The sequence below is a fragment of the Camelus dromedarius genome, chromosome 14 (assembly GCF_036321535.1).
Source record: "Camelus dromedarius isolate mCamDro1 chromosome 14, mCamDro1.pat, whole genome shotgun sequence".
Taxonomy (NCBI): Eukaryota; Metazoa; Chordata; class Mammalia; order Artiodactyla; family Camelidae; genus Camelus; species Camelus dromedarius.
The window spans coordinates 27,691,089-27,716,069 of NC_087449.1; the positions used below are offsets into that span (position 1 = coordinate 27,691,089).

Here is a 24,981-nt window from a genome sequence, read left to right on the forward strand (position 1 = left end):
TATAAAGACAAATTAAAAGCAGAATGTCAAACTTAGGATCTCCATATTTCAAAAGGAAAAAGAACTCCAAAATTATGTATTAGAACACTGATGATAAATCATCTTTGACACAAACTATTAAAAAATATAGAGTACATAAAATGAAAGTGTTAGAGAAAAATGAAGTTCCCAAAATATATTTTGTTCCTGCTAACCAGTCCTTAAAGTTACAAACTTTAAAATATGCAGTAAGAGGACAATTCCTTAAAACTCTGTGTCTCTGGAAGAGGTGGGGCTGATATTCAAGTGAGAAGCCATGTCTGGGAATGTGTATTTATGACATAAATAAAGGAATTAACTGGTATCCTCTAAGGTGGGTAAAACAGGTGAAACTATATTGTAGGGGGTTAAAGAGTGAATGGGTGATTGAATAAATGAAGGAAGTTGGTACTGATCCTTCATATGGAAGATCTGACACCAAAAGGAGAGGGGAGAAAGGGAGCAGTAGTCTGAAGTCCAATTTCACAAAGTCTTTTCATTTACTAAGGTAGGGAACATAGGCTAAAACATCATGGAATATATGACATCTCTACATACCAGTCTAAAAGGACTCTGAGTGCCAAATACATATGTATAATGCTGACTCCACCCTACCCATCCGAAGTTGTTTGGTTCCCAAATGCTTGGCTTCAGCTGAGCCAGTTTTTCTTAACCTTTAGAATAAAAAGAAAGTGTCTTGAGGCCAAGACACTTTCATGTTGAAGTCCATGATTCTGAACATTTTGTTGTCTAAACACAGCACCCAGATTTAGTATCAATCCATTTGTTCTAGACTGGATGGAAAGTACATGTACACACAAATACCCAGGCACCAAATATGGTACCAAATCGTACATGTGATTCTGAAGTTCTCAGAAATGCAAGAACGCATCCTTAAGAACTTTCTTTCAATCCCTACAGATAAACACATGACATGAGGAATAGAGAAAAAGAAAATTCTATTGCATGGGAAGCTCTAATTGGAGATAATATCATAGTGTACCACATCAAGAATCCCCAGTAGGTACCAAGCACTTTCTGTACAATATCTAATCCTGACAAAGAGTTATTGTTATTCCTATTACAAATGATAAGACTATGGCTTCGGGAACCTAACTAAGCAGCTAACAAAGAACAAGAACTCTAGAGAGTCAGCTTTGCTACTAATCTAGCTTGGTTACTTTGGGCAAGTTTACTAATATCTCTAAACCCTACCTTACTAATCTATATAATGGGTATTATCATACATACCTTGGAAAGTTAAAGTGAGGATTAAGAGAGAAGTAAAGTATATAACGTACCTAATATAATGCTTGTGTTTGTAAGTTACATTCAATAAATGGCAGCCACGTTGATCGCTACCAGTTTTGCCCAAGTCTATATAAACTAGTAAATGACAGAGGGCATTTACATTCATCTTTGACAGATTCTAAAACCAACACAGACAATAGCACTTACACAGAACTTACCATGTGTCAGAATTGCTATGTAAATACTTTACACATGTTAACACAATCAAAGGTCTCGATAACCCTATGAAAAAAGTACTATTATTATCCCCACGACATCAATAAAGAAACTGAAATACAATAATGCCTCATATCTATTGGAATCCTGACAGGCTTCCTCACCCCCAGTTTTAGGTACTGCCAGTAATGCATGATTCCCATCACCACAATGATTTCTCCTTCATGATGATGTACCTGCATTCTGAATCCATGTACAACATCTCACATATATTTTGGGTACAGAAGGCACACAATAAGAGACACTGTTTTGAATTAAGAAGATAGAAGCTATTCAAACATAAAGTAATATTACTATTTTGCAAAGACATAAACAACCTGCATCAGGAATTTCATTGTCCTAATTAGCCAATCAGGTTCTGGCTGAATCTAATCAGACTCCTCAGTGGCTTTTTTTCTCATTCTGCACAATTTCACGACATCTGGACTGCTTGAAACACACCAAAGAATGGTGCCAGAAGCCACATGTGAACTGACCCTCGTGGCCAAAAGCCCTCAAATGGACATAAGTGGAAAGGTCAACGTATCCTATTTCCCCATGGTAAATGGCCTTTGGAAATACTTTTTTTTCTTTTTATACTTTCACAGTCACATAATCGTGATCAACAAGAACAAGACAAAATTGACTGCAGATGGAGAAAAATGCTGACATGAGTGGCTAAAAACACCATGTGTAACTCGTAATAAAAGGGGACAGGACCATAATGTAAGTCGAGGCCCCACAGACTCAACCCTTCTAAAGTCACATCTCATGAAGATTAGAAGAAGTAGCTGGTTTCTCCCAAAACAAGTCCTAGAGGAACAAAATCAGAAGGGCACCCACCCTCTAGATGTATTCTTGAAAAAAATAGGTCCTTGACCTGGATGGACTTTTATAGACAGTTGACAGGTCAGACCTGAGTGCATGTTGCTCTGAAGGTCAAAGAATTGGCAAAAAATGGATGTGACTGTTGTCAAACAAGAATGAGCTCCCTTTGAAGTTGGGGGCTTAGCTGAGACGATTCTGAAGTATTCTCTTGGAGTGCGGCAGAGGCGAGGGTAAAAAATAAAAATGCGGACCTGCGTAAGCTGAGATGTCTCTTAAGTAATGCAGGGTATATTGTCCTATCCTGTAATGTTGGCATGACCCGCCATTAAAATCTGGGTGAAAAGGAACAATCTGTGAAGTCGGATGGTGTCAGCAAACGGCCACAATGAACACTCCACTCCCCACAACCTGCAAATGCCCACCAAAAAACAAACAAACAAAAAAAACAAAAAACAAAAAAACCTCACTCAAAGCCCTTCAGCTTCCAGTTCAATTGGCTCAGTATTTGCCTTGCCCTCTATTTATTTGTGCTCGTCTACTAATCATTAAGTATTTTATTCTGCGGGTGACTTCCAGCCAAACTTGCTGCTGAGCTACCAAATCCTTGAGCTGTTGCTGTGGCTGTTATCATTCAAGAAGTTTCACTGTGTTGTTATCTGAACCTTCTCTTGCAGTTTAGTAAATTAGACTAATATTCCACCTCATAAATCAGAAACACAACCCTGTGTCCATGTTCCCCACAGCCCCAGTAGCTGTGGAATGGAATACCAGTGGAATTAAAGGAAGTTCTTGCGGATTCAAATATCACAGAAATGTATTAATTTATCTTTATTAATAGAAGGTCAAATACCATGCACCGCTGACAGTTGCATCAATATTTTTACAGTCCTTAGGTCCTGACTTGCACCAGTGGCCTCTTTTAACACACACACACACACAAAAACCCTCAAGTCTAAATCCTGACACTGTTAAATCACTTTTAGATACCTTTCTGAACACAAGGAGATTTAAGACATATAGCATCTAATCTGGTGCCTGGTTTTCTCTGGAGTTGGACCTCCCAGAATTCCATTCCTGGGAACACCAGCCACTTTGGAGTACTCTGGAGTCCTCGCTGCTCTGCAAAACCTACAATCCATTTCTTAGGACACATTCTGGTACAGATGCTAGTGACTAGCTCTATCTCTTATTGCTTCCCTCAACACAGACATATGACTTAAATGTTCATCATGTGCCTGAATAAATCCTTGTATCATCATCATGAAGTAGGTAATATTATCCCCATTTTACAGATAAAGAAACTGCTGCTCAGCAAGGTTATTTTCCTAAAATGACATTTGTAAAGAGACTGAACCAGGATTCCAAGTCCAATCTGAAGTTGTGTTCTTTTTTTTTTTTTCTGCTGTGTAGAAACCAAAAGTGCATAGGGGTTGAGGCTACTTCTGGGGAGTGTGAGGGCATGAAACTCTGGTTCCCCCATTCCCTGGTTCCGCAACCTCCTGTTATCCCTGCATCTCTGGGCAACTTCTTAACCCTCCAGTGAGGGAAACCTGAGACAGCAGGACTGGATGGAGTTGGTACTGCCTTCTTCAAGTTCCCAAATCCTGAAATCTATCAGCACTGAAAAAAAAAATCATAAAGCTACTGACACAACCCAAATCTCAAAATCTCTCAGGAACCTTAGCAAAAATATTCACTGAGGCTAGTGGTTAGTCCCCTACGTAAATGTTACAAAAATCAAGGATACACTATGGTGAGACACCCGAAGAGTATGAGTCATTTTAAGAAAAGCCAAAAGTATCATCAAAAAGACAAGAGATAACAAGTGTTAGCGAGCATGTGGAGAAAAGGGAACTCTTGTGCACTGCTGGTAGGAATGTAAATTGGTGCAGCCATGATGGAAAACAGTATGGAAGTTTCTTGAAAAATTAAAAACAGAACTACCATATGATCCCACAATCCCACTTCTGGCTATAGACCCAAAGGAAATGAAGATAGGATCTCAAAGAGACATCTGCACTCCCATGTCCATTGCAGCGTTATTTACAGCAGCCAAGATATGGAAATGAGCCAAGTGTCAAAGGATGGAAGGAGAAATATATGATACACACACACACACACACACACACACACACACACACACACACACACACACACAATGGAATATTATTCAGCCCTGAGGAAGAAGACCACCCTGCCACTTATGACAACATAGATGAGCCTTAAGGAAATTGTGCTAAATGAAATAGACGGAGAAAGACAAATACTGTATGATATCACTTATATGTGGAATCTGGAAAAGCGGAATTTATAGAAACACAGAGTAGAATGGTGGCTGCCAGGGGCTGGGGGTGGGGAAAATGAGGAGAGGTTGCTGAAAGGGTATAAACTTCCAGTTATAAGATGAGTAAGTTCTGAGGTTCTAATATACAGCATAGTGATTATAATAAATAATACTGTATTACATACTTGAAAGTTGTTAAGAGAGTAATTCTTAAATGCTACTGTGGTAATTATTTGGCAATAGATAATTGTATCAAATCAACACAATGCACACCTTAAACTTACACAATGTCATATGTCAATTATATATCAATAAACCTGGGAAAAATTTAAATATTCTTATTTTTCACCCACAACAAAAAAAAGGAAAGGGAATGAGAAAGAGGGAGAGAGAAAGAAAAAAAAATAAGAAGAAAGAGAAAAAGTAAAAAGTAAAAGAAGAAAGAAAGAAGAAAGCAGAAAGTAAAATTCCAGAGTAAATGATTTAGTCTTGGGCCATGGTTCTCACTAGAAGCTCCTAGAGGGTTTGTTAAAACACAGATTAGTGGGTCCCACTACCCAAGTCTCTAATTCACTAGGTGGGGTGAAGCCAGAGAACCTGTATTTCTAATAGATTTCCAGGCAACGTTCACACTGCTGATCTGGGGACCACGCTTTGAGAATCATTGATTTAAGGTAAATAATCACCTAACAAATGAACTCTTTACTTTAGTAAAAACAGGTCTCTGTGGCATTCCCTTAATAATCAGTTAACAAACAAGTGCTTAGCTAATTAGTACTCATCAGAGGTGGTACACCATTGTGGTCAAAAGCCTGGATTCTGGGGCCAGACTGCCTGGATTCAAATCCCAGCTCTGCTGCTCATTAACCATGTGATCCTGGACAAGGCCCTTGGCCTCTTTGAGCCTCGGTTTTCTTATCTGTAAAACATGCACGGTAATTATAATACATATAACATAGGGCTAGTGGGAGGACTGAAGGGGCTCATATATCTGCAGTGCTCGCAACAGTGCCAGCACATGTTAAGTACTTTCTTATTAGAATAAAATGATTACTAACACTATTATTATACTCTCTTTACCAGAAGAGGTAATAGGTCTTCTAGAACTATTACTCTGTGTCAGTCCCAGTGTTAGGTCTTGGGGATAGAACAATAGAGCAAACATGCAATGTCCTACACTCACAAAGTTAGTCTAGAAGCAAAGGAGAAAACAACTTAGGTAGTTGTTTACGAAGTATCATCTGCTTAAATCAGAGGGCTGAGAGCAGGGAAACAAGGAGAAAATGCTACAGAGTCAATTCAAATTGAAGATCAGTCAGGCTTTAAAAACATTTCTCAAACTGGAGTAAAAAAAACCAATGGAAAAGCATGAGTCATACTACATAGTTCTTCTGAAACAAACTATTGCGGCTTTTAAAATAGAATGATACGGAAAGAAAAATTTACTTTCTAGTCAATTCCCCCAAAATTTCTCTGCACCTGATATGCATCACTTAACTCTGCAAATCATTTCAACAAAGGCCAGATCTTATGGTGAGAGGGAGGTGGCCAGTTCGCTGCAGACCAAATAAGAGGTGGAGACAAGAGCAGGGTGAGAGGAACTAATCTTTGTGTCCTTTCTCCCCTGCTGGAAAGATAGGCCACAGCAAGGGGCACTGCTTTGGAGCCATGCAAACCTAGGTTCAGATCCAGCCTCAGCTCCTTAGTGGTTGTGTGATCTTAACTGTGTGCCTTGACCTCTCTGGGTCTCGGTTTCCTCATCTGTCAAAACAACACACTGTAATGATAGGAAAAGAAAAACTCCAATCCACGCCCCTTCCAAATTTCTCTGCACCTAATATGCATCATGCATGCTGCAAAGGTGAATAAACTGTAGTTTCTTCAGCCAAAGGGTTCCTAGGCCAGTAGAAGAAAAACACGTGCCAAGAAATAATTACAGTTCAAGGAGGGAAATGTTAGAAGACTAGAGGAACAACGAAGAAGGAGTGTCCAACCGCCCTGAGGAATCTGAAGGGCTTCTCAGACAACATGACACTTAAGATGGGTCCTGAAAAATGAGCAACAGCTCAGCAAGGAGAAGAGTGGGCAGATGATGTTCTAGAGACAAGGAACACTACATGCAAAGGCCAGAAGACATAAGAAGGCCCAGGGATCAGCGAGGCATCTGACAGGGCTAGGGTGCTGGTGGGTGATGAAGAGCGGCAGGAGATGAAGACAGCTCGTGCCTCGGTTCTGCAAAATTATCGCCAGTTTTCCATATGATGAAATTTACTTGAAGCTATTGGGATGATGTCAAAGATGGTAAGGAAATTAAGGCATAAAGCGACAGTCTGTGGGCTTTTTAGTGTCAGTCTAAAGTTGTCCTGACCCTCAGGTTAATGTTTTCATGGCAGACACTGGTATTCGGCTCCATCTATGTGGGTCTCACATACCAGTAAGAACCAGCCCTTCAGAAGGGGCAGCTAACATCTGTTGAGTCCTTTAGCATGCGGTACTACAAGCTCTGTACACCTGAACTCTTTCCATCCGCACAGCAAGCCCATAAGGTACAATGAGGAAAATGAAGTGCAGAAAAGGTAAAAAACTCGCTCCAGGTCACACAGAGTCCCAGGGCCTGCATGTTACCCCAGAGCCCAAACTCAAGGGCTGTCCTGAGTTCATGTTTCTTCCTCCCCGACAGATGCTTTTACATGACTTTCCGGGGCAAATCCACGTCCTGAAGGGCCTGAAGCTTTTATATGTGGGACTCTTTAAGAGAAGGAATACAAAATTATGAATACAAAATCAAGTGCAACCATGAATATCTACAATAAGAAAAAAATTAAAACAAGTAACTAGAGCTTTAGGGGTTTAGGCTCCTTTTTCCTGAGATCAGAAGTGCCTACATACATATATTTGTTTTCAAAGAAAAAAAAAGTAATGAAACTGAAAGATAGCAGTTAAAAAAAAAAGGAATGTCTACATCGAAAGGCTTCTTGATTATAACCCCTCCCTGCCGGGAATATTCTACAACTCCAAAGAACTATAAGCACTCACGGGGCCTACATGAGAGGGTCCCTGAAGCTTAAGCTTCAGTGCACTCACTTCATGGGAAGCCCATCTCCACCATCTGAAAGTCTCAAACTTTTTCAAACCATTTCAACACAGGCCAGATCCTAGGGCGAGAGGGAGTTGGCCAGTTCACTACAAACCAAACAAGAGGTGGACACAAGGGCAGGGTGAGAGGAACTAGGGTTTTCAGCCTTTCTCCCCTGCTAGAAAGATGGGCCACAGCAAGGGGCACCACTTTGGAGCCATGCAAGCCTAGGTTCAGATCCAGCCTCTGCTTCTTAGTGGCTGTGTGATCCTGACCGTGTGTCTTGGCCTCTCTGAGTCTTGGTTTTCTCAGCTGTAAAAATGATACACTGTCAAATGGGATAACTTGCATACTGCCTAGGAATGTCAGCTTCCTTCCTCTGGGTATGCCTTTCCTGTGCTTTCTTCTTCTTGTCTCTTATTCTATCCCAAATCCAGGCTCGGGTAGACTGGTCCCTTCTCTGACCCCAGGCAAATTCTGTGGAGACCTCTGCAGGAGCACATCATTCTCTTATCAATTCAGCAAGTACTCTCTGGATAGAAGGATGAACACAGACATGCTGTGGTCCTCAGGAAGCTCGTGTCTAGTGAATAACCACATGTCAGGGAGCCTTTCTCCACCACGAGTGAGATGCTCCCATGGGCTAGAGCCATGCCTCATTCCACTGAAGACCCTGAGACATGGGGCAGGTTGGACCCAACTGAAAATAAGTGAGTCCACCTCCCACCAACTCTCAGCCAGCGCCTATACCAGCCTCCCTCACCTGACCCCCTCCTCAGCTCCTCTCTCATCAGGTCCCAGCGATACTGGTCCACACATCTTTCACCCAGATAGATCAATGATGTTTGGTTTACAGAGCACTGGGCCCACTGTTGGCTCTCACCTCAAGAATAAAGAATCCTGGCCCTTCCAAGGCAAAACAAAGGCTGACTTCTCCCCTGTGGATCCCTTCTCCTTTAAGGCCAATAGTATGCAGACCCCTGGCCCTCCACCGAACTACATTTAAAATAGCTTTTGTGAAGACAGACACAGCAGCCATTTGTGTGTGTGTGCGCCGGCAGCAATGAACTGATTGTCACATGAACAATGTGCACTTCTTCCCACTTCTGACAGAATAGATGACATTGTGGCCAGGGAGGGGGTGGGGACCTGACACAAGAAACCAAGCCTTAAGGTTTATTACATGAAATTCAGATAAAAAGCACTTCGAAGCCTCTTTCCCATAATCAAAAAAACCACACTGGGCAAGATCAGAGCTTAACGGGCAAAAAAAAAAAAAAAAAAAAAAAAAAAAAAAAAAACCACATTCAATCCCTGAGATCATTTTCCTGAAATAGAAAACTACATATGTTTCTCAAATTTCACATCAAGCCACTGCAGAGGCCAGACTGCAGGGCTGAATTGGGCCAAAGTAAGTAAGAGAGAGAGATGGTGGGGGAGGAGGGAAGGAGTGAAGGAGGGAGGAGGGAAGAGGAAGAGGGGAGGGGAAAGGGAGTAAACAGAAGAAAATGAGCTCGTCCCTCCACATCGCCACATTTCCCTAGTACAATCTAAACTTCCAAACACCCCCAGTTTCATGGAACTTGAAGCGAGGGTTGCTTATCGGGCAGTCCTTACTTTGTCGAATTAAGACACATTGCCTTGGATTAGCAAGACTCCTTAAATTCAAAATGACTTCATGGTTGGCTCAGAGCTCAGTGTCTCTAGGGCCAGCCGCCAGGAACATATCCACTGCGGAGCCTCCCTCCCCTCTCCAAACTGACCTGCCTGACTTTTCCATAGAGACAGCAGAGCAAAATCCCAAGCAGACAGGCTGTCAGTGTTAATTAAAAGTCCAAACACCTCTTTAGAAACTATCTCCAGCTCAATATTTATACAGAATATAAGACTCCTTAGCAGGCAGGTCTGGAGAGGGGAGCGAGAGGTTGAGGGCGGAAATAGGTTTGAATGGCATTTGGAACCCATTAATTTTTAAAAGACGGGCTGCCACTCTACACAGACCCGGAGAGGTTCAAAATGTAAGGAACCCGGGAAGATGAATGAGCTGAAGATCGTTTAGAGAGCCCAGGGAGAGTGCTCAGCTTTTGAAAAGAATAATATCTGGGCAATAATGAGAGCTGACACTTTTTATTGGTGAATGCAGTTTTGGGCACATTTTAACAACACAGGTTGACAATTTTTTGTATTTGACAAAAGGAAAAGCAATCTTCTAAATGACTTGGGAACAAAGGGCTCCCTGACCGCAATTTCTTAATAACATTTAAGCCTTCTCTTCAAAGGCCCTTGACAATAGTTTAGAAAGAGGGAGAAAGAAAAATGAAGAAAACAAGAAGAAAAGAAGGTATATTTTAAAAAATAATTAACTGGAAGAGGTGAAAAAGGAGGAGAAGTAATGGGTATACCATTTCGACACTAAATTATATCCCAAAGGTTTGAATTTAACATTAGACTTTTACAATACTTTCTCCAAAAAAGGAGTTTTAAGAAAGAAGCCAAAGAGAGACTTTGGTCAACACCATTGCCTCTGAGACCCAGGGTCCACAGAGGAGCTAATGGATAACCTAATCTAGCCACCAAATTCTGCAGACAAACTGAGTGCCAGAAGCCCAAGGTTACCTGGCTGGACCAGATACATCTTCCAAGTTTCAAATCACGCCACCTTGTGTATCTTATGATGTGGGTTCTGGTCACAGCCAAGGCCTCACAGCCCTTTCAGTATCATGGGTTCCAAGACTGAATAGTGATACTTTTCATCAGATTGACTGAAACTTAGAGGCTGACCAGAATCACACAGGTATAGCATATTCAAAAGGCCCAGTAACGAAGTACACAAGAGTTCCTCTACAGTGGCAGCCATCCTGGATAGCAAACCAATTTAAGAGGTCACCAAGACTGAGAGGCCTTCTCAGCTCAGAGGAAGGACCCCTAAACAACACAGAGCCCCCTTAAAACTGAACTCCTACTTCATTTACTAGTTTCACCCTCATAGTGAGAACCCTTTTGGGATGCAGTAATATCACCTGGAAAATAGGATCTCTATTCTTTAGCCCTTTTACAGTTTCCAAACATTTTCAGCAAAGAAGACATCATCACACTACTTGTAAATCAGGAATCCCATTCCGAGATTGTTCCACTTTATCACATTAAACAGCACAACAAGATTAACTTCTAAAAGTGATTCAAGGTCTCAGGGAAAACTGTTGGGTAAAGGAAATGCTATAGAGTAGCTCAGTTGGAAAATCACAACCACGCTGGCTATCAGCTTTCAGGCAGACAGAACTCATGTCTCATGTGCGCACCAGAAAGCCCCCCTCAAAAAAAACAAACAAAAAAGTTATGGAAACTGAGCAAATTCAGGCCAGTGGTTCCTAAGGAAGGGTGCATCTGGTAACCACCCAAGGTCACACATTTTTACCTCCTCTGTCCCAAAGGACAAAGGTGGGGATGATTAACCTTTTCTATGCAGATTTGCTACTGATGAAAAAGTGACAAAAGAAACCTCCAACCTTCCTTGGAGTTTGCCTCAACATAGCAGATAAAGTGGGTTGTCACTGATCCCACAGTTACGCATTAGTGTAGGGCAGCAGCAGGACCCCCATCACGGACCATCTGTGCCTCAAGTCCGACAGGCGTGGATGAGAAGCCATGATGTGAAGCCCTGGTTCCCCTCCTGCCCCAACAGACCCGGCATAGTCCATTCTCTCCTGCCCTCTCTGGACTTTCAGCCTCTGAACACTGACGGCCGGTGATCTCCTGACATCTGCTCATTTCTTCACACCCACGATAGCTTCCAGACCTTTGGTGACACTCTCACACTCCATGACTTGTGGATGCCTGATCACATCCACAAGAAGGCAAGACAAAACCCCCAAATTGGGGAGAGAACTCGTCAAACAGGTTACTGGGTTTCTAAGTGGCCCACCACCCACACCCTATAAACAAAGACTGAAAGGAAAGAGAAATGGAAGTAGCACCTCTTGTGTACTACTTGGTATCAAAAACTGGTTAGAGGTTTTACTCACAATGTTCCACTGTCTCCATAAAACAAACCCAGGTAGTTTTTGTCCTCCTTCAACCCTAAAAGGAAACTGGGATTGAAAAGAATTAAATGATGTGCCCAAGTTCACCCAGCTGATCAATGGCAGAGCAAAACTTTGAGCTAAGGAGTACCTGGCTCCAGCTCTTATAAGACTTTGAATAGTTTAAATAAATGTGGACCTACTGACTGCTAGATTAGAGAGGGGAGACCACTGAGGTGTTCGGTTAATATATAGGCAAAGAATAAGTGAATGAAGGAGGAAGGAAATCGTAAGCTACAGTTGCTTCAAACTATACACGGCCTCCCCTGTGATATCAACCATGCTCACCCTCCTCTCTGTCACTGTCACAGAAGGATTATAAATTAGTATCTGGGATAGGGGTCAATGTAATTGACTGAGAAATTATAATTTTGTGATTATCTTTTTACTTGCTCAATATTAGTTCTCCCTTTTTCATTTAGTAGTAACAGAAACCCAATTTTATTCAGGTAGCAGTGCATCTAACTAATAGCCTGTTTTATCCAGCCTCCACTCTAGCTGGATGTGAGTATAAACCAAGGATATGCAAGCAGAAGATTTGTGCAGATCTTCAAAGAAGGCTTGTTAAAGAAGGCTGACTCAGGTGTGTATATCCTTTTTTGGGGTTTGTTTTTTTTTTTTTTTTGTAACCCCCACCTTCCTTCTTCCTGCTACATGTAATGTGGGCTGAAAAACAGACCCCAGCAGCCATCTTGGACCATGAGGAGACTTTGAGAATGGAAGTCAGGGCTGAAGATGGTAAAGTAAAAATGTCAAAACAGCTAGTGTCCTTGATGACTCCACAGGGCTGTCATAGTGGCCCAAGACTCCATACATCTGGATTTATTTACAGAATAATGTGTTCAAGCCATTGTGATTTTGAATTTTCTATTATTTATATTATTCATCAGAGATAAGGGTCATATTTCTTCTGTAGAGAGTGAAAGCATGCTTCTTTCCCAAGAATAAGGCTAAAGAAAATCTAACATTTAAAGGCCATTTCTCAGCACTATTAAAGATACCAAAAAATAAGCTGATGTGAAAGGATGGCTGAATCACTCTTCCTAGAACCTAGAACTGATTTGCACCACTGTTCTGAGAAATCATCTTTTAATACAACCATAAAACAATGCAAATCAAAGAGCTTTGCATCAATCATAACAGAAATAACTGTGCTTTTTTTCCAGAGACTCTTTAATTTTATGATAATATCTGAAAAATCCTTTTCAAGTTTCAGCCAAGGTCTAGCCAAAAAAATGTTACCTCTAGGATGACCTAAATTCATTCAATATTTTTCTAAAATGAAAAAATCAAGTTGTAAACCACAAGGAGAACCCACTTTACAGTTATAAGGATGGCTATAATTTAAAACAAACAAACAAACAGGAAAACAGGTGTTGGTGAGGATGTAGAGAAACTGGAATCCTCATACATTGCCGGTGGGAATGTTAAATGATGCAGCCACAATGGAAAAGTTCGGAGGGTCCTCAGAAACCTAAACATAGGATTACCATGTGACCCAGCAATTCCAGTCCTAGACATATACCCACAAGAATTGAAAGCAGACTCAAACAGATACTTATACATCAATATTCACTGCACCATTACTTATAATAGCCAAAAGGAAGAAACAACCCAATTATCCATCAGGGGTACATCAACCAATGTACAGAAAAGCAAAAAGTAGATTTTAAAAATGAAACACAGTAGAATAAGAGTTTAAATAATGATACCATTTTTGAGACCCTGGAGATTATATTTGGAAAGTGAAAAAAATCTAGATCAATAACCTGATCATAATCTTCTGACAGATTAACAAATAACTAAAAGAAAAGTAACAGTACAATAATATCCCTTAAAAACCCCAAACACAGAGAACTACGCAAATCAGGAAAATAATTGCTATTTTTAAAAGGGATTACAATTTCTAAAGAACATAAATTCATTTTTTAAAGTAGAAGATAGAATATTTACTCACAGCTTACACAGAACCGTGCACTGTAGTGGACGGAAGGGAGAGGGAAGGGGAAATAATTTATAAAGAAATATAAGGGAAGATAAACTCGTTTTCCCATATGCCATAGAAAAGTCTCCGAAATTCCAACATATAACTTCTAAAACAAACTTATCAAAGTGTCTCTTGTACATAAGAAAACTGGTCATCAATTCTTTTAGTCCAAAGCCATAAAAATAAATGAGCTGAGACAAATCTCCCACACAGAATAACTCAAAATAATGTATGTAGATAACTCCACCCTCATGGAAATGAACATAACTCCCATCTCCGTAAGTGTGGGCTGTGCATGGTGACTTCCTTCAAGATAGAAGGAGGGAAGGAGTAACTTCACAGTGGAGAAACCTGACAAACACCTCAGCCAGGTGATCAACATCAACAGAGATGTCATACTGATAGCATGCACCCTTGATATGATATAAGAACTGTACTTGACAGAAAATGGCACTGTAGTCTTCCTCCTGAAACATACTGCCCATGTCTCATCATAAGAAAAACACCAGACAAATTCCATTAGAAGGACATGCTACAATACACATGACCAATACTCTTCAAAACAATCAAGGTCATCAGAAACAAGGAAAGTTGAGAAACTGTCACAGCCAAGAAGAGACTAAGGAGATGTAACTAAATGTATATGGTATTTTGGATAGGATCTTGGCACAGAAAAAGGACATTAGATAAAAACTAAAGAAATATGATTAAGTATGGAATGGAGTTAATGCTAATATATCAGGATGGCTTCATTGTTGACAAATGTACCACACTAATGTAAGATGTTAATGAAAGGGGAAATGGGTATCAAGTAGTGTCTTCAGAAGTTTTCTGTAAATCTAAAACTTTAAAAATAAACTCTGTTTGAAATTGTAACGGAATTTATAAGGACACACTTTAAGGTAATTTACAGAACATTGCCAACATTTGATAATCTAGAAATTTCTCTCAGACCCCAGTGTCAAAAAGAGTTCTCCAGATCAGCAGTCAGATCTCTTCTTTGTTAACTCAGTTAATCTTGACTATGTTCTAATCTTGGTTTGCCACTAGGAAGCATGGAAACAAATAAGTAATTATGAAGACCCATATAGTCTCTAGGAAGCTCTTGGCTTCATCTTAGTTATTCTATTAATGTTTCCATTCACTTGTGATTTTTTTATATTTTTATCACTGTTTTTATCTTCTATTACCAGTCACTTCAAAGCTCTTTAGAGGGAGGATGGATATCTGTGAGTATGTTTTTGTCTGATTATACAAAAGTTCATTATTCAAATTTCTGACTTCCCATTTCTCATGTTACCAAAATCCTGGACAGTTATCCACTCAAAGGCTAGAATGTGGCAAATTACTAAAACACTTGAGTTTCGGTTCTTGAATTACAAAATGGTGGTAACACCACCTGCTTTAACTGCTGGTTGGGAGGACTAACGGGATTCACTTTTGCTAATATGTTAGCACAGGTACAGAGAATGTGCTCAATAAATAATTGTATTATTAACAAAAACAGCACTAATTAGTTTCATTGATATAATGAAAAGAATGGAGCTGAATTACAAATTAGTCACAGGCCAAGTGGTGATTTTCTCAATGACAGATAAACAAGAGTAGCTACCACATTCTGGAGGATAAGAACAATAAATAAAGGGGAGAGGGGACAAGCAGGGGAGGACAGAAAAACAGATAAGGGGAGGAAGAGAAGGAAGACTTCTTTCTTACACAGTGTCACTGCCAAAAACAAGTCTGAAAGTTTAAGGCAAGGTGAAATCTGATCACTTTTCAGCCCTGACTAGAGTAATAAAAAGAAAAAAAAGAAAAGAAAAAAAAACCACCCTCTAGCCTTTCTGGCACCCATTTCCCCAAGGCCTCCCAAAACAATCACAATAAGAGCCAAATAAACACCAGATCTGAACCTCCTTGGCCCAGAGGATGCAAAGCTCAGATACCACTGCCCAACGTTTCTGTGGCCTTGGCACATTCAAACTCAAATCCTCATCTTCCTTATTCTAGAAGAGGGGACAGACAATGGAGATTTTTCGTTAAAAGAACTATGCATTGTTTAAGTACTATGTGCTACACATTTTATCCACAGTACTTCTAACCCTGACAGAAGGGTCCAGATGAGGACCTGAGCCTGGACAAGGGGGTTGGGATGAGGGGGGAACTGTTTACTCCAGGTTCCTGCAGACAGTACATGGCATAAACACTGAACCCAAGTCAGTCCGACTACAAGGATTTCCCTCTTTTCCACTGTGCCAGAAACTTAATGCAAAGACTCCCTGCCAAAATCGATAGAGAAAGGAAACTAAATAAAACAGCTAATTCCTTCAAAAAATTTCTCAGCGCTGTGTTGGAAGTTCTTCTGTTACCTCACTCAGTCAGCCCATACAACAACCCCATGGAGGAGGAGAGGTCATTATCCCAATTATATTTACAATCAAGAAAGTTCAGAGGGGTGACTTCTTTCACCCTGATCATGAAGGTGGAAATAGAGAAGAGAGAAATAATTAAGAGATTAGGGAAACAACAGAAAAGACAGACAGATGTAAGACAGATGTGGGCAAGGATAGGGCAACCATCTTTAAAAAAGGAACTCAGTGCCTGGCACCCAAGGTCCACAGGCTCTGCTTTAGAGCTGAGGAAAATTAGAAGGGAGGTCTCTGAAGGTTCTGGCAAGTACGGGCAAGGAGCAGGAAGAGGGGACTGCAAATCTGTACTGATGAAAGTAGAATGAGCCATGAGTGCTGCAGCCAACAAAAATGACAGGGATGACTGGACGGTCAAGAAATCATTTCTGAGCATTAAATCTTCTGCCTCCTCAGGATTTCAGATTGTCATGGGTGGGTATGGAAGCCCCCAAGCATGTTCTGATAGGCAAATCAGAAGCTGTCAATTTTTAAATTCACCAAATTCATTCAACCTTTTAAAATACTTCCAATCTTTCACAGGAGTGGACCACCTTACGGTCACCGATTACTTTCATGTATCTTCTATTAGACAATGCTGTCCCAACTTACCAGACCATATAACCACCTGGGGTGGTTATACAAATTTCCAGGTATCTCATGGAGGTTCTAATTTAGTAGACTTAAAACTGGAAGTCCTGGGGATCTGTGCTTTGAATAAAAGATTCAGCTGTTTCCTATAATCAGGCTGGTTTGGAAAAATTATTTTAATAGGACTCTCCCAAAAGCTTGCAAGGTTGGTATCATGATCCTCATTTTACAGATAAGGAGAATGAGATTCAAAGAAGAGAAGGCCATTTCCAAGGTCACCAAACTCACGTGTGGCCAAACTGAGTATAAGTCACGCTGTAACGCCACAGCAGATATGCATGCCACTGTATTTAAATCTACCTAAGCCAGAGGTAGCTTCAAAAAGCCCACGCTCCTTGGTGTCTTAAAACAGCATCAGAAACTAGGAAATGGGGGTGTAGACTATCTAGCACCATCAGAAAAACCAGGGAGGAATCAATGCCTTAACACCCAAGGGAAAACAGAAGGAAAAGCGAGGTCCTCCCCCATCTGTAGTTCTGCTTTGCAGTCCATAAGGTTTGCAAGCCCATGGTGTATAACTGATATCCACACTGTTAGCACTGCTTTGACTCCTAGGTCCATTTGGTTAAAATAATCAAAATGTTTCTTTCACTACTGCACAAAGGTAGGGAAAAAAAAAATTGAGAAAGGCCCTTCCAGATATAACTCTGGACAATTAATAACCCATCAAATGAGGAAAGTCCAGATGAGATCTTCACCCACATGCCAGCCTCCCTGGAGATGATATATAATGGTGACTGACTGCACCTTCTGGGGTAAAGTTCAGACCACTCCTCCAGAGCCCTCTACCCAGAGAGTGGTGAGTACCTGAGGTTTCCTGAGGTCATTTTTATATGCATGTGGATCCCCTGTACCCTAGCATTTCACTGGTGGGAAGGGAGGATAATCAACAAGATGAATGACATGCTTATGAAACAGATCCTCTAATGTCTCCTCTCTGGAAGCCCCTGCTGCTGAACGAACTATCACGCCCTCATCAATTCTCTACAAGGAAGGGTCCAAATCATGCAAAATGAGACAGATGGTGAGAGCACAGGGAAAATGGTACTTCCATTCCCAGCTTCCCATGAGTTTAAATAAAAAGGAAAATGGGGAGGACGTAGCCCGGTCTAAAGAGATGACTTTAAGACATACCTAAATAAATAAATACATACATACACACACTTACAGGTTTAGCTGTCCTCTGGGAAACAATCCTCTTCCTCACATGCAATTCTAAATCATTCTGAAGATGAGAAGACCCCTCCCTACCCTGCTGCCTCCTCTTGTGCAACACCTAACATCTGAGGTCAAGATAATAACAGATTTGCATGCACTGAGATTTCATATCCAACCTGTTCGTATATATGCCATCCACACACACACCCACTCCATTCATTACTGCAGTCACAATCACACTCAATCAGTATTTTTTTTTAAAACATCTCTGCCATGCAGTGCATAACTTATTTATAGCATTTGTAATTTACTGAGAAATACTGTTGACTTCAACATTCATACCTCAACACTCTGGGATGATTCAGGTACATTGATGTAAAAAGCAAAAGAGCTTCATAGCACATCCATCTAGTTAACATTAAAATCAGCTTCCTTGAAAAATCTATCTCTTGCCTTAATTTTAGGGACCAAATTAAAAAAAATTCCTTTTATTCACCATGTAAAAAGTGCCTTTGGAAAAAGTTACATTTCACGACAGACTATTCATATCTCCTTTAGACGTGTCCAATTTTAATGAATGGTCTTCACCTTGGATACCCACATTCCAGGCCTCATGGGAACAATGGTGTTTGGGCCTGTGCAGTGGAGGTGGAAGATGGATTCAAGATGTTTCAAGTATGTAAAATCGCATGCAGATGTACAAACAGTACATCCAGTCAAAGCGAGTTAAGAAAGCAATATATATACAGACACCCGAGAATGGATGAACACAAATAAAATCCAACTTGTAATTAACATACCGTGCTGTGACACCTGTTGCCTTCCAGGATAAGAAGTCTGGGAGATCAAAGAAATGTCCCGCCTTATCCCAGCAAGTCTCTCTCAAGTTCTGCCAAATTAAATATATATTAGAATCAATTATGGGCTATTTTTTCTACCCCCTCCTCTTTCAATAATGTTTCAAAATTTTCAAAATAAAAACATAGCCAACAATGCCCAACAAACATCTGTTCAGGGGCTGGGAAGGAGGGATGATATAAAAGCAGTACTATATAGGAAAGAAAAATTGGTGATTATTGATCCTTCCAAAAATGACTATAATTTCCCTTTTATTTCTCTTTGCCAACCTGGAGCAGCAAGCAGAAGACTCAGTGAGGATATGCAATCCACCTTCCCAGTGAAGGGCAGGAGGATGCTCTTTAAGACATATAAATAAGATTTTGAAGCTGAACAGCCGTGAACTGGGAAGGAAAACTACACTAAGAAATTATCCGATGAAATGCAAAAGTGTCCTGCCGTGAAAAACCACACCAACTGGTTCCAAAGGCAACAGGAATGATGGTCCCTACCCACAGAGACCTTCCAATCTAAGCCAGAGAGAATGGAATGGAATCAAGCTATTCTTATACATTTTTTTAACATTTGCTTCTTCCAATTTCTTCCACACTGCCAATATGGTCAGATTTTTGTTTTCTTGCCACTGGGCTTTTTCTTTCCTCTGCTGCCTCTGTCTGGAAGACTCCTTCCTCACTCACCACCCTGTTCCCTCCCAGGGTCTATTTTCCCTGCCCTCTTTGGTTAACCCCATCCACCTGCCCCTGAGGTCTTCCAGGTTCTACCCAGCTGAGGTCTCACTGTCACACAACCCAGATCACCCCCAAGTATCTGGAGAATGGCTTTCTCTCCTGCTAGACTGTAAGCTCTATGAAGTCAAGGGCCTTGTCATTTTCATGTACCATAATATCTCAGACCATCTCCCCTCCTCACCTACACAGGACTGGACCCTTAGCTGTGAGGTAGAAATTATATGACTCTGGTCCCCTTACACACTTAACTGGACCAAGGGTGGACGTGTGACCTAAATGAGCTATGATGATTCCTTCTCCCAGGAATTTAGAGTCAGGATCCAAATGGAGTCATTTAACTTCTGCCTATGAATGGAACTGAAGGTGAGATCAACTTGGAAATGGTGGAGTGGCAATTTTTTTGCCAAGTATCTGGAGAAGCAGAACTTCACAAAGAGAAGAGCAATGCAGACAGAAGCAGCAGCAAGAAAGGTTTCCTACCATCCAAGCAACTCTACGTGTCCTGATTTGAATTATTCCCTCCCTAAGAGTTTACAACATAAAGGAACGTATCATAAGCACAAGTGTGTCTTTGGGAACCTAATGACCACGCGGTAAAAGCCCAAAACAGCCATATTCCAGTCTCTGCTAGAGGGTGATGCACAGCAGGCACTCAATAAATATATGCTGAAAACTAGACAGACTGCTCAGTTTCACCTTCTGCTCTCTCTCATGAGAGGGGCGAGTCAGGGTTTATAAAGGGTTTCCAAGTGCGTTATCATCTCCTCAGAACGATACAAAAGTCCTGCGTGTTGTGACATCTATTTAACAGAAATAGAACTGGAGTTTATGTCCCTTTGCCCTCAAATTCTAAGAGTTCTTCCCATTTTCTCCTTCCCTACCACCACTCTATGAATACAGACATCTCTGCACAGCAGAGAAACTGAGTATTAACCCAGGAACACAGTCCTACTAACACAACAGTAATATCAAAAGGGTTCAGATGTAAAAGGCAGTGTTAAGCCCATTTTCTGTTATTGTTGCTGGTTATTTGTTTTAAATTTGGGTTAAAGCTTACATTTAGAAAGGGCTAAACTTTCCTTTGAACACCCAAACATCCTGATGTGACACAAAGCGACACTTAAAAGTGACTAAATATGCCGAACACAGCTCTGAACTAGCAGCATTTTTATACACTAGTAGGTCACAATTAGAAAATGGTAGCCTTTCTAGGAACGAATGTTTGTGCCCCCACCAAATTCACATGTTGAAGCCTTCATCCTCAATATGATGGTAATTGGTACAATGTTATTAACTAAGCTAGAGATTTTATTTGAATTTAAATTATATTCATGGAAATGTTCTGTATCTTGACTGTATGAATGTCAATATTGTCAATGTTAATATCATAGTTGTGATACTGTATTACAGTTTTGTAATATGTTACAGGAAATTAGGTAATGATCTCTCTGTATTATTTTTATAACTGCATGTTAATCTATAATTATCTCAAAATAAAAAGTGTAATTTAAAAATAAAGTCAATGAATACTACCACCTGAAAAATTAACAATTTAGGTAATCCTCAAATATCACATTTTCTTAAATAAGACAGATTCATGTTTTGTTTTCTTATAAATAAACTGAATAACTTTGTCTTAAAAAAAGAAAAAGCTAGCCTTTGAAATTATGAGTCAAACAACTAATATGTCTTCTGGTTAGTCCTCCAAATCTCTTCCCATGTGCTTTGTGGTTTTGGTGATCAGTTCTCAGGGAGAAAAGGCAGCCTCCTTCTAAAGACTCCAGAAATCCAAGGCCAATCAGAAATAAACCAGAAAATCACTGCAGCAACCATCAGTGCTTCTAGCCAGAGCCAAGCAGTCTTCCTCGACTCAGAAAACAACTGCTTCAGTTAGATCTTGTATATGGTCATTGGAGACTTTGCAGAATGAGAGCTTTCAGCCTGCAGCCATGCAGACAGCCACTGTGGACAATGGAACCCAGGCAGAATGTTTCCAAGAGAACTTCAGAAAGAGACACGCTGGGGGCAGGAGGCGCAAGGCAGACAAGCAGCACCATCTTTTCTGAAGACAAGGCTAGCTTCCCTAAGCAAAGCCAGAGACCCTGGCTCCACCTCTCTATAGGATGAGAAAGCAGGACAGAAGTGTGAAGTGGCCTTAGGAATGCACGCTGTCTCAGGGGAGAAGACAGCAGTATGTATTCCCTGCCTTCTCTACCAAAGCAAATCTGGAGCTGAGCCAGCAAAGGGAAGGGGGAGAGACTTTGCCTGGATGACAGATGTCTCCAAAAGCCTGATCCCTTACTTGGAGATGCTGACACTACCTACGAGGTTCCCAAGCTGTTCTTCCGCTGGGCTACGTGCTTCACAAGTGCTTAGTCATCAAACACCAGGCTGGCCAAGGGCATCCTAGCCCCCATAGGTGGATTTTTAATCCAATTCTGTGGGAAAATCTCTCCATCCCTCCCCCTCCCCAGCCAGTACAGCCCAGCCAAGGGCCTCAATCTTACTGAATTAATACTATCCTTAGAACCACTGGGCCTGCATCAAGACACAGTGACTATCCCCTTAGATTCCTCCACAGCTTAGTCGTAACCCACATGCCTTGTCTCCTTGGATTCTCAGGGTGGTTCAGAGGTATAGTCGATACACAATAGTCGCACATGAAGAATGCAGAAACTGAGGTTCGGATTACAAGGCTTTAGGTCAAAGTTACGAGGGGCCTCCAGCTCTAAAGTGGGTGTCCCTTCCTTCCACTAGGCCACAGACACCACCCTGAGGCTCCTGGGTCTCTCAGAGCTGTGGGTTTTGGCCTTTTGGAAGCATCATGATGGAAGCCGTTATCAATCTTTAGAGGAAAAAAAAATAAAAACAAAATAAAGAAAAGCCTCCCCCAAGCACTTTTTTTTTAACATGTTTTTTAAAATTGCAGAGATTTCACTTTCAATCCTGGCAAGTCACTTAATTTCTCCGTCCCTAATAACAACTGCCATGCACAAACAGTGCACAGGTTAGAGGGAAACAGAGCGGGTCCCCAACACATATGCGACCTTGAGCGCACCTCCTTAGGTGAGAGCTGGACCTAGTTCAAACTAGGAGCTCTCTGTGTTGAATGAGCTAAGTCTGTCTTCCAGTCACCAAGCAAGTACCCAAAACTAGTTTTTTTCAAGGAAAAAAAAAAGAAATCAGCAATGATTTGGGGTGTGTGACTTGGCAATTAAGGCTTCTGCATTCCAATAACAATCCTTTGAGCTAAGCAATCCCTCAGGCTTGAAAGCAACCGGAGAAGAACTCTTTTGTTTTTTTAATCATCTATTACTTCACAAAACCACAGCATGTCTTGGGAGGAGGCTACTACCCTAAACACACACAGCTGTGGTCTCGGCAGACAGGGGAAAGGTAGAGCAGTGTATCCAAGACTCAAAGCCAGGTGGCAGCCACCCCACCAGCCTGGGGCAGAGAGATGTAGCTTTCTCCCTCTCCTCACTGCCAAGTCCAGGTAGGCAGTGAGGTCTCTGCTAGCTTCTGGACACTGAGGGAACTTGGCGGAGAGGAAATGAAGCATATACTGCAATGTATGTCAGGAGACGCCAGGGTCTTGGAGCAGCATGAGAAAGTAGGGATGATCAGTTAACAAAGGATCATCTAAGTATTTTGTTATGACTTGTGAAGGGATTCTATCTGGGCTCCCTGCTGTGTGCAGTGAATGAAAGGGAGGAACACAGTTCTTTAATTCCTCTCCCAGTAAATGATCCTGCTGGAACATCCCACAGACCCATGATGTTGTTTTCCAGCTCCACTACCCAGAAAAAAGCAATACCTTATCCTCACGCTACTTTCAAGACTCCAAATTAGGGCACAGGCTGATAGCCCAGAGAGGAAAGATGTTTCAGGAAGAAACTTAGTCCTCAATGCCATTCTTAAAAGAAAAATGATGCTGAAAACACGGACTGGGTCATAATCCCCAACCAGAAACTTCCCAGAATGAATGAAACAATTTTGTGCTTCAAACTCCCATCCACAGAGAAAAAGACGAAACACTGGAGATAGTTCAAGTCAGAAAGATAGACACACTGAAAGATTTGTGTTACCAGAGGCATCTCTCTAAATACTTAAAACTTACCATGACATTTCTTTGTTTAAAATGGCTCAACAGTTCCTCGTGGCCTAGAATCACATTTTATCTCCTTGGCATGGCTCTCAGGACACTTAACAACCTGGCTCCAACTTGGCCATTATTTTTATGAGTCCTTCTGGGCTCAATGCCCATCACCCCTCTCCTAGCCACTCTCCACCTGATCTCACCTCATTTATTTCCTTTCTCCAAACTCACTATACAATTTCATATTCTCCTGCTTCCATTGAGGCAGATGCCGCTACTTGAATTGACTTTCCCATCTTCTCTCACGACCAAACCTCTCCCTTTGATTCAAATGCAGCTCAAATGTAACCTTTTCAGTGAATCCCTCCATCCCTCGCTGTGTCCTAAGTATATGTTCACATGCCTAGGTCCATCTCAGAATGACAAACTCCTGGAGGGCAAAAGCCAGCTAACTCGAGAAAAAAAAATGCAAAAAGTTTCAGTAAGTATAAAGAAATATGAAGTCAGATCCTCTCCAAGTAAAGTTCCAATGAAGCTGGAGAAAGATGTCTGCAAAGGAAATGGTAATGAATAAAATGATGTATGACAATAATGTAATGAGTCTGATACCAAGGTTTGGTGAGTCAGCCTCATAACTTTCTCATAAGATTGTGAGTGTGGCCATATATCTGCTTCTAATGAGTAATCACAGACAGGGTTTGGGAGAAGGAAAGGGCTTTAGGGCCCCAGGTGGGCCCCAAAAAAGACTTCACGGGGGATAGATCTGAGCTGAAACCTAAAGGGCAAGTAGAAGAAATATTTATGCCACAGCTGAGAATGACACTCAATGAAAAAAACTCTGAAATGACAAGATAGATCACCCTCATTAGAGAAGGTTTTGTTTAACTACCTTCAGAGAATTTATTTGTAAAATGAAATATTCCATCATATAATTTAAATCATTGAATTTTCAAGAACCAAATACAGCTAAGCACCCTCCCTTGCATCTCCCCTAAAGCCCTGTTGCACAGAAAGGTAAATCTATAATCCACCCTAGAGCTGATTTCCCAACCATAAAAATGTTATCATTTGCATGAAAACTGATCATATCCTGCAGAGTAGGCTTTGCCCAGGAATGTGATACCACCACATGCATTAGGAAAACAAGGCTTTGGTATGTGGGCTCTAAGAACTGTGGAGTCAGGCAGACCTGAGTTTGATTACAGTCCTCGCCATTTCCCAGCTGTGTAGCGTTAGGCAAATTAATTTCTCTAAGCCCCAGTTTCCTCAAGGCCACATGACTAGCATCCACCTCAAAGGACATTGTG

General features: G+C 41.2%; 1 protein-coding gene across 6 annotated transcripts in view; it reads right to left on the reverse strand.

Moving 5' to 3' along the window:
* Nucleotides 1-24,981, reverse strand: part of FGGY (FGGY carbohydrate kinase domain containing) — a 389,035-nt gene that overhangs the window by 306,915 nt on the left and 57,139 nt on the right. For all 6 annotated transcript variants that reach the window (XM_064493531.1, XM_031465233.2, XM_064493532.1 and 3 more), the window contains one exon: nucleotides 18,790-18,878. In XM_064493531.1, coding sequence (XP_064349601.1) covers nucleotides 18,790-18,878 — 89 coding nt within the window. The remainder of the gene's footprint in view (nucleotides 1-18,789; nucleotides 18,879-24,981) is intronic.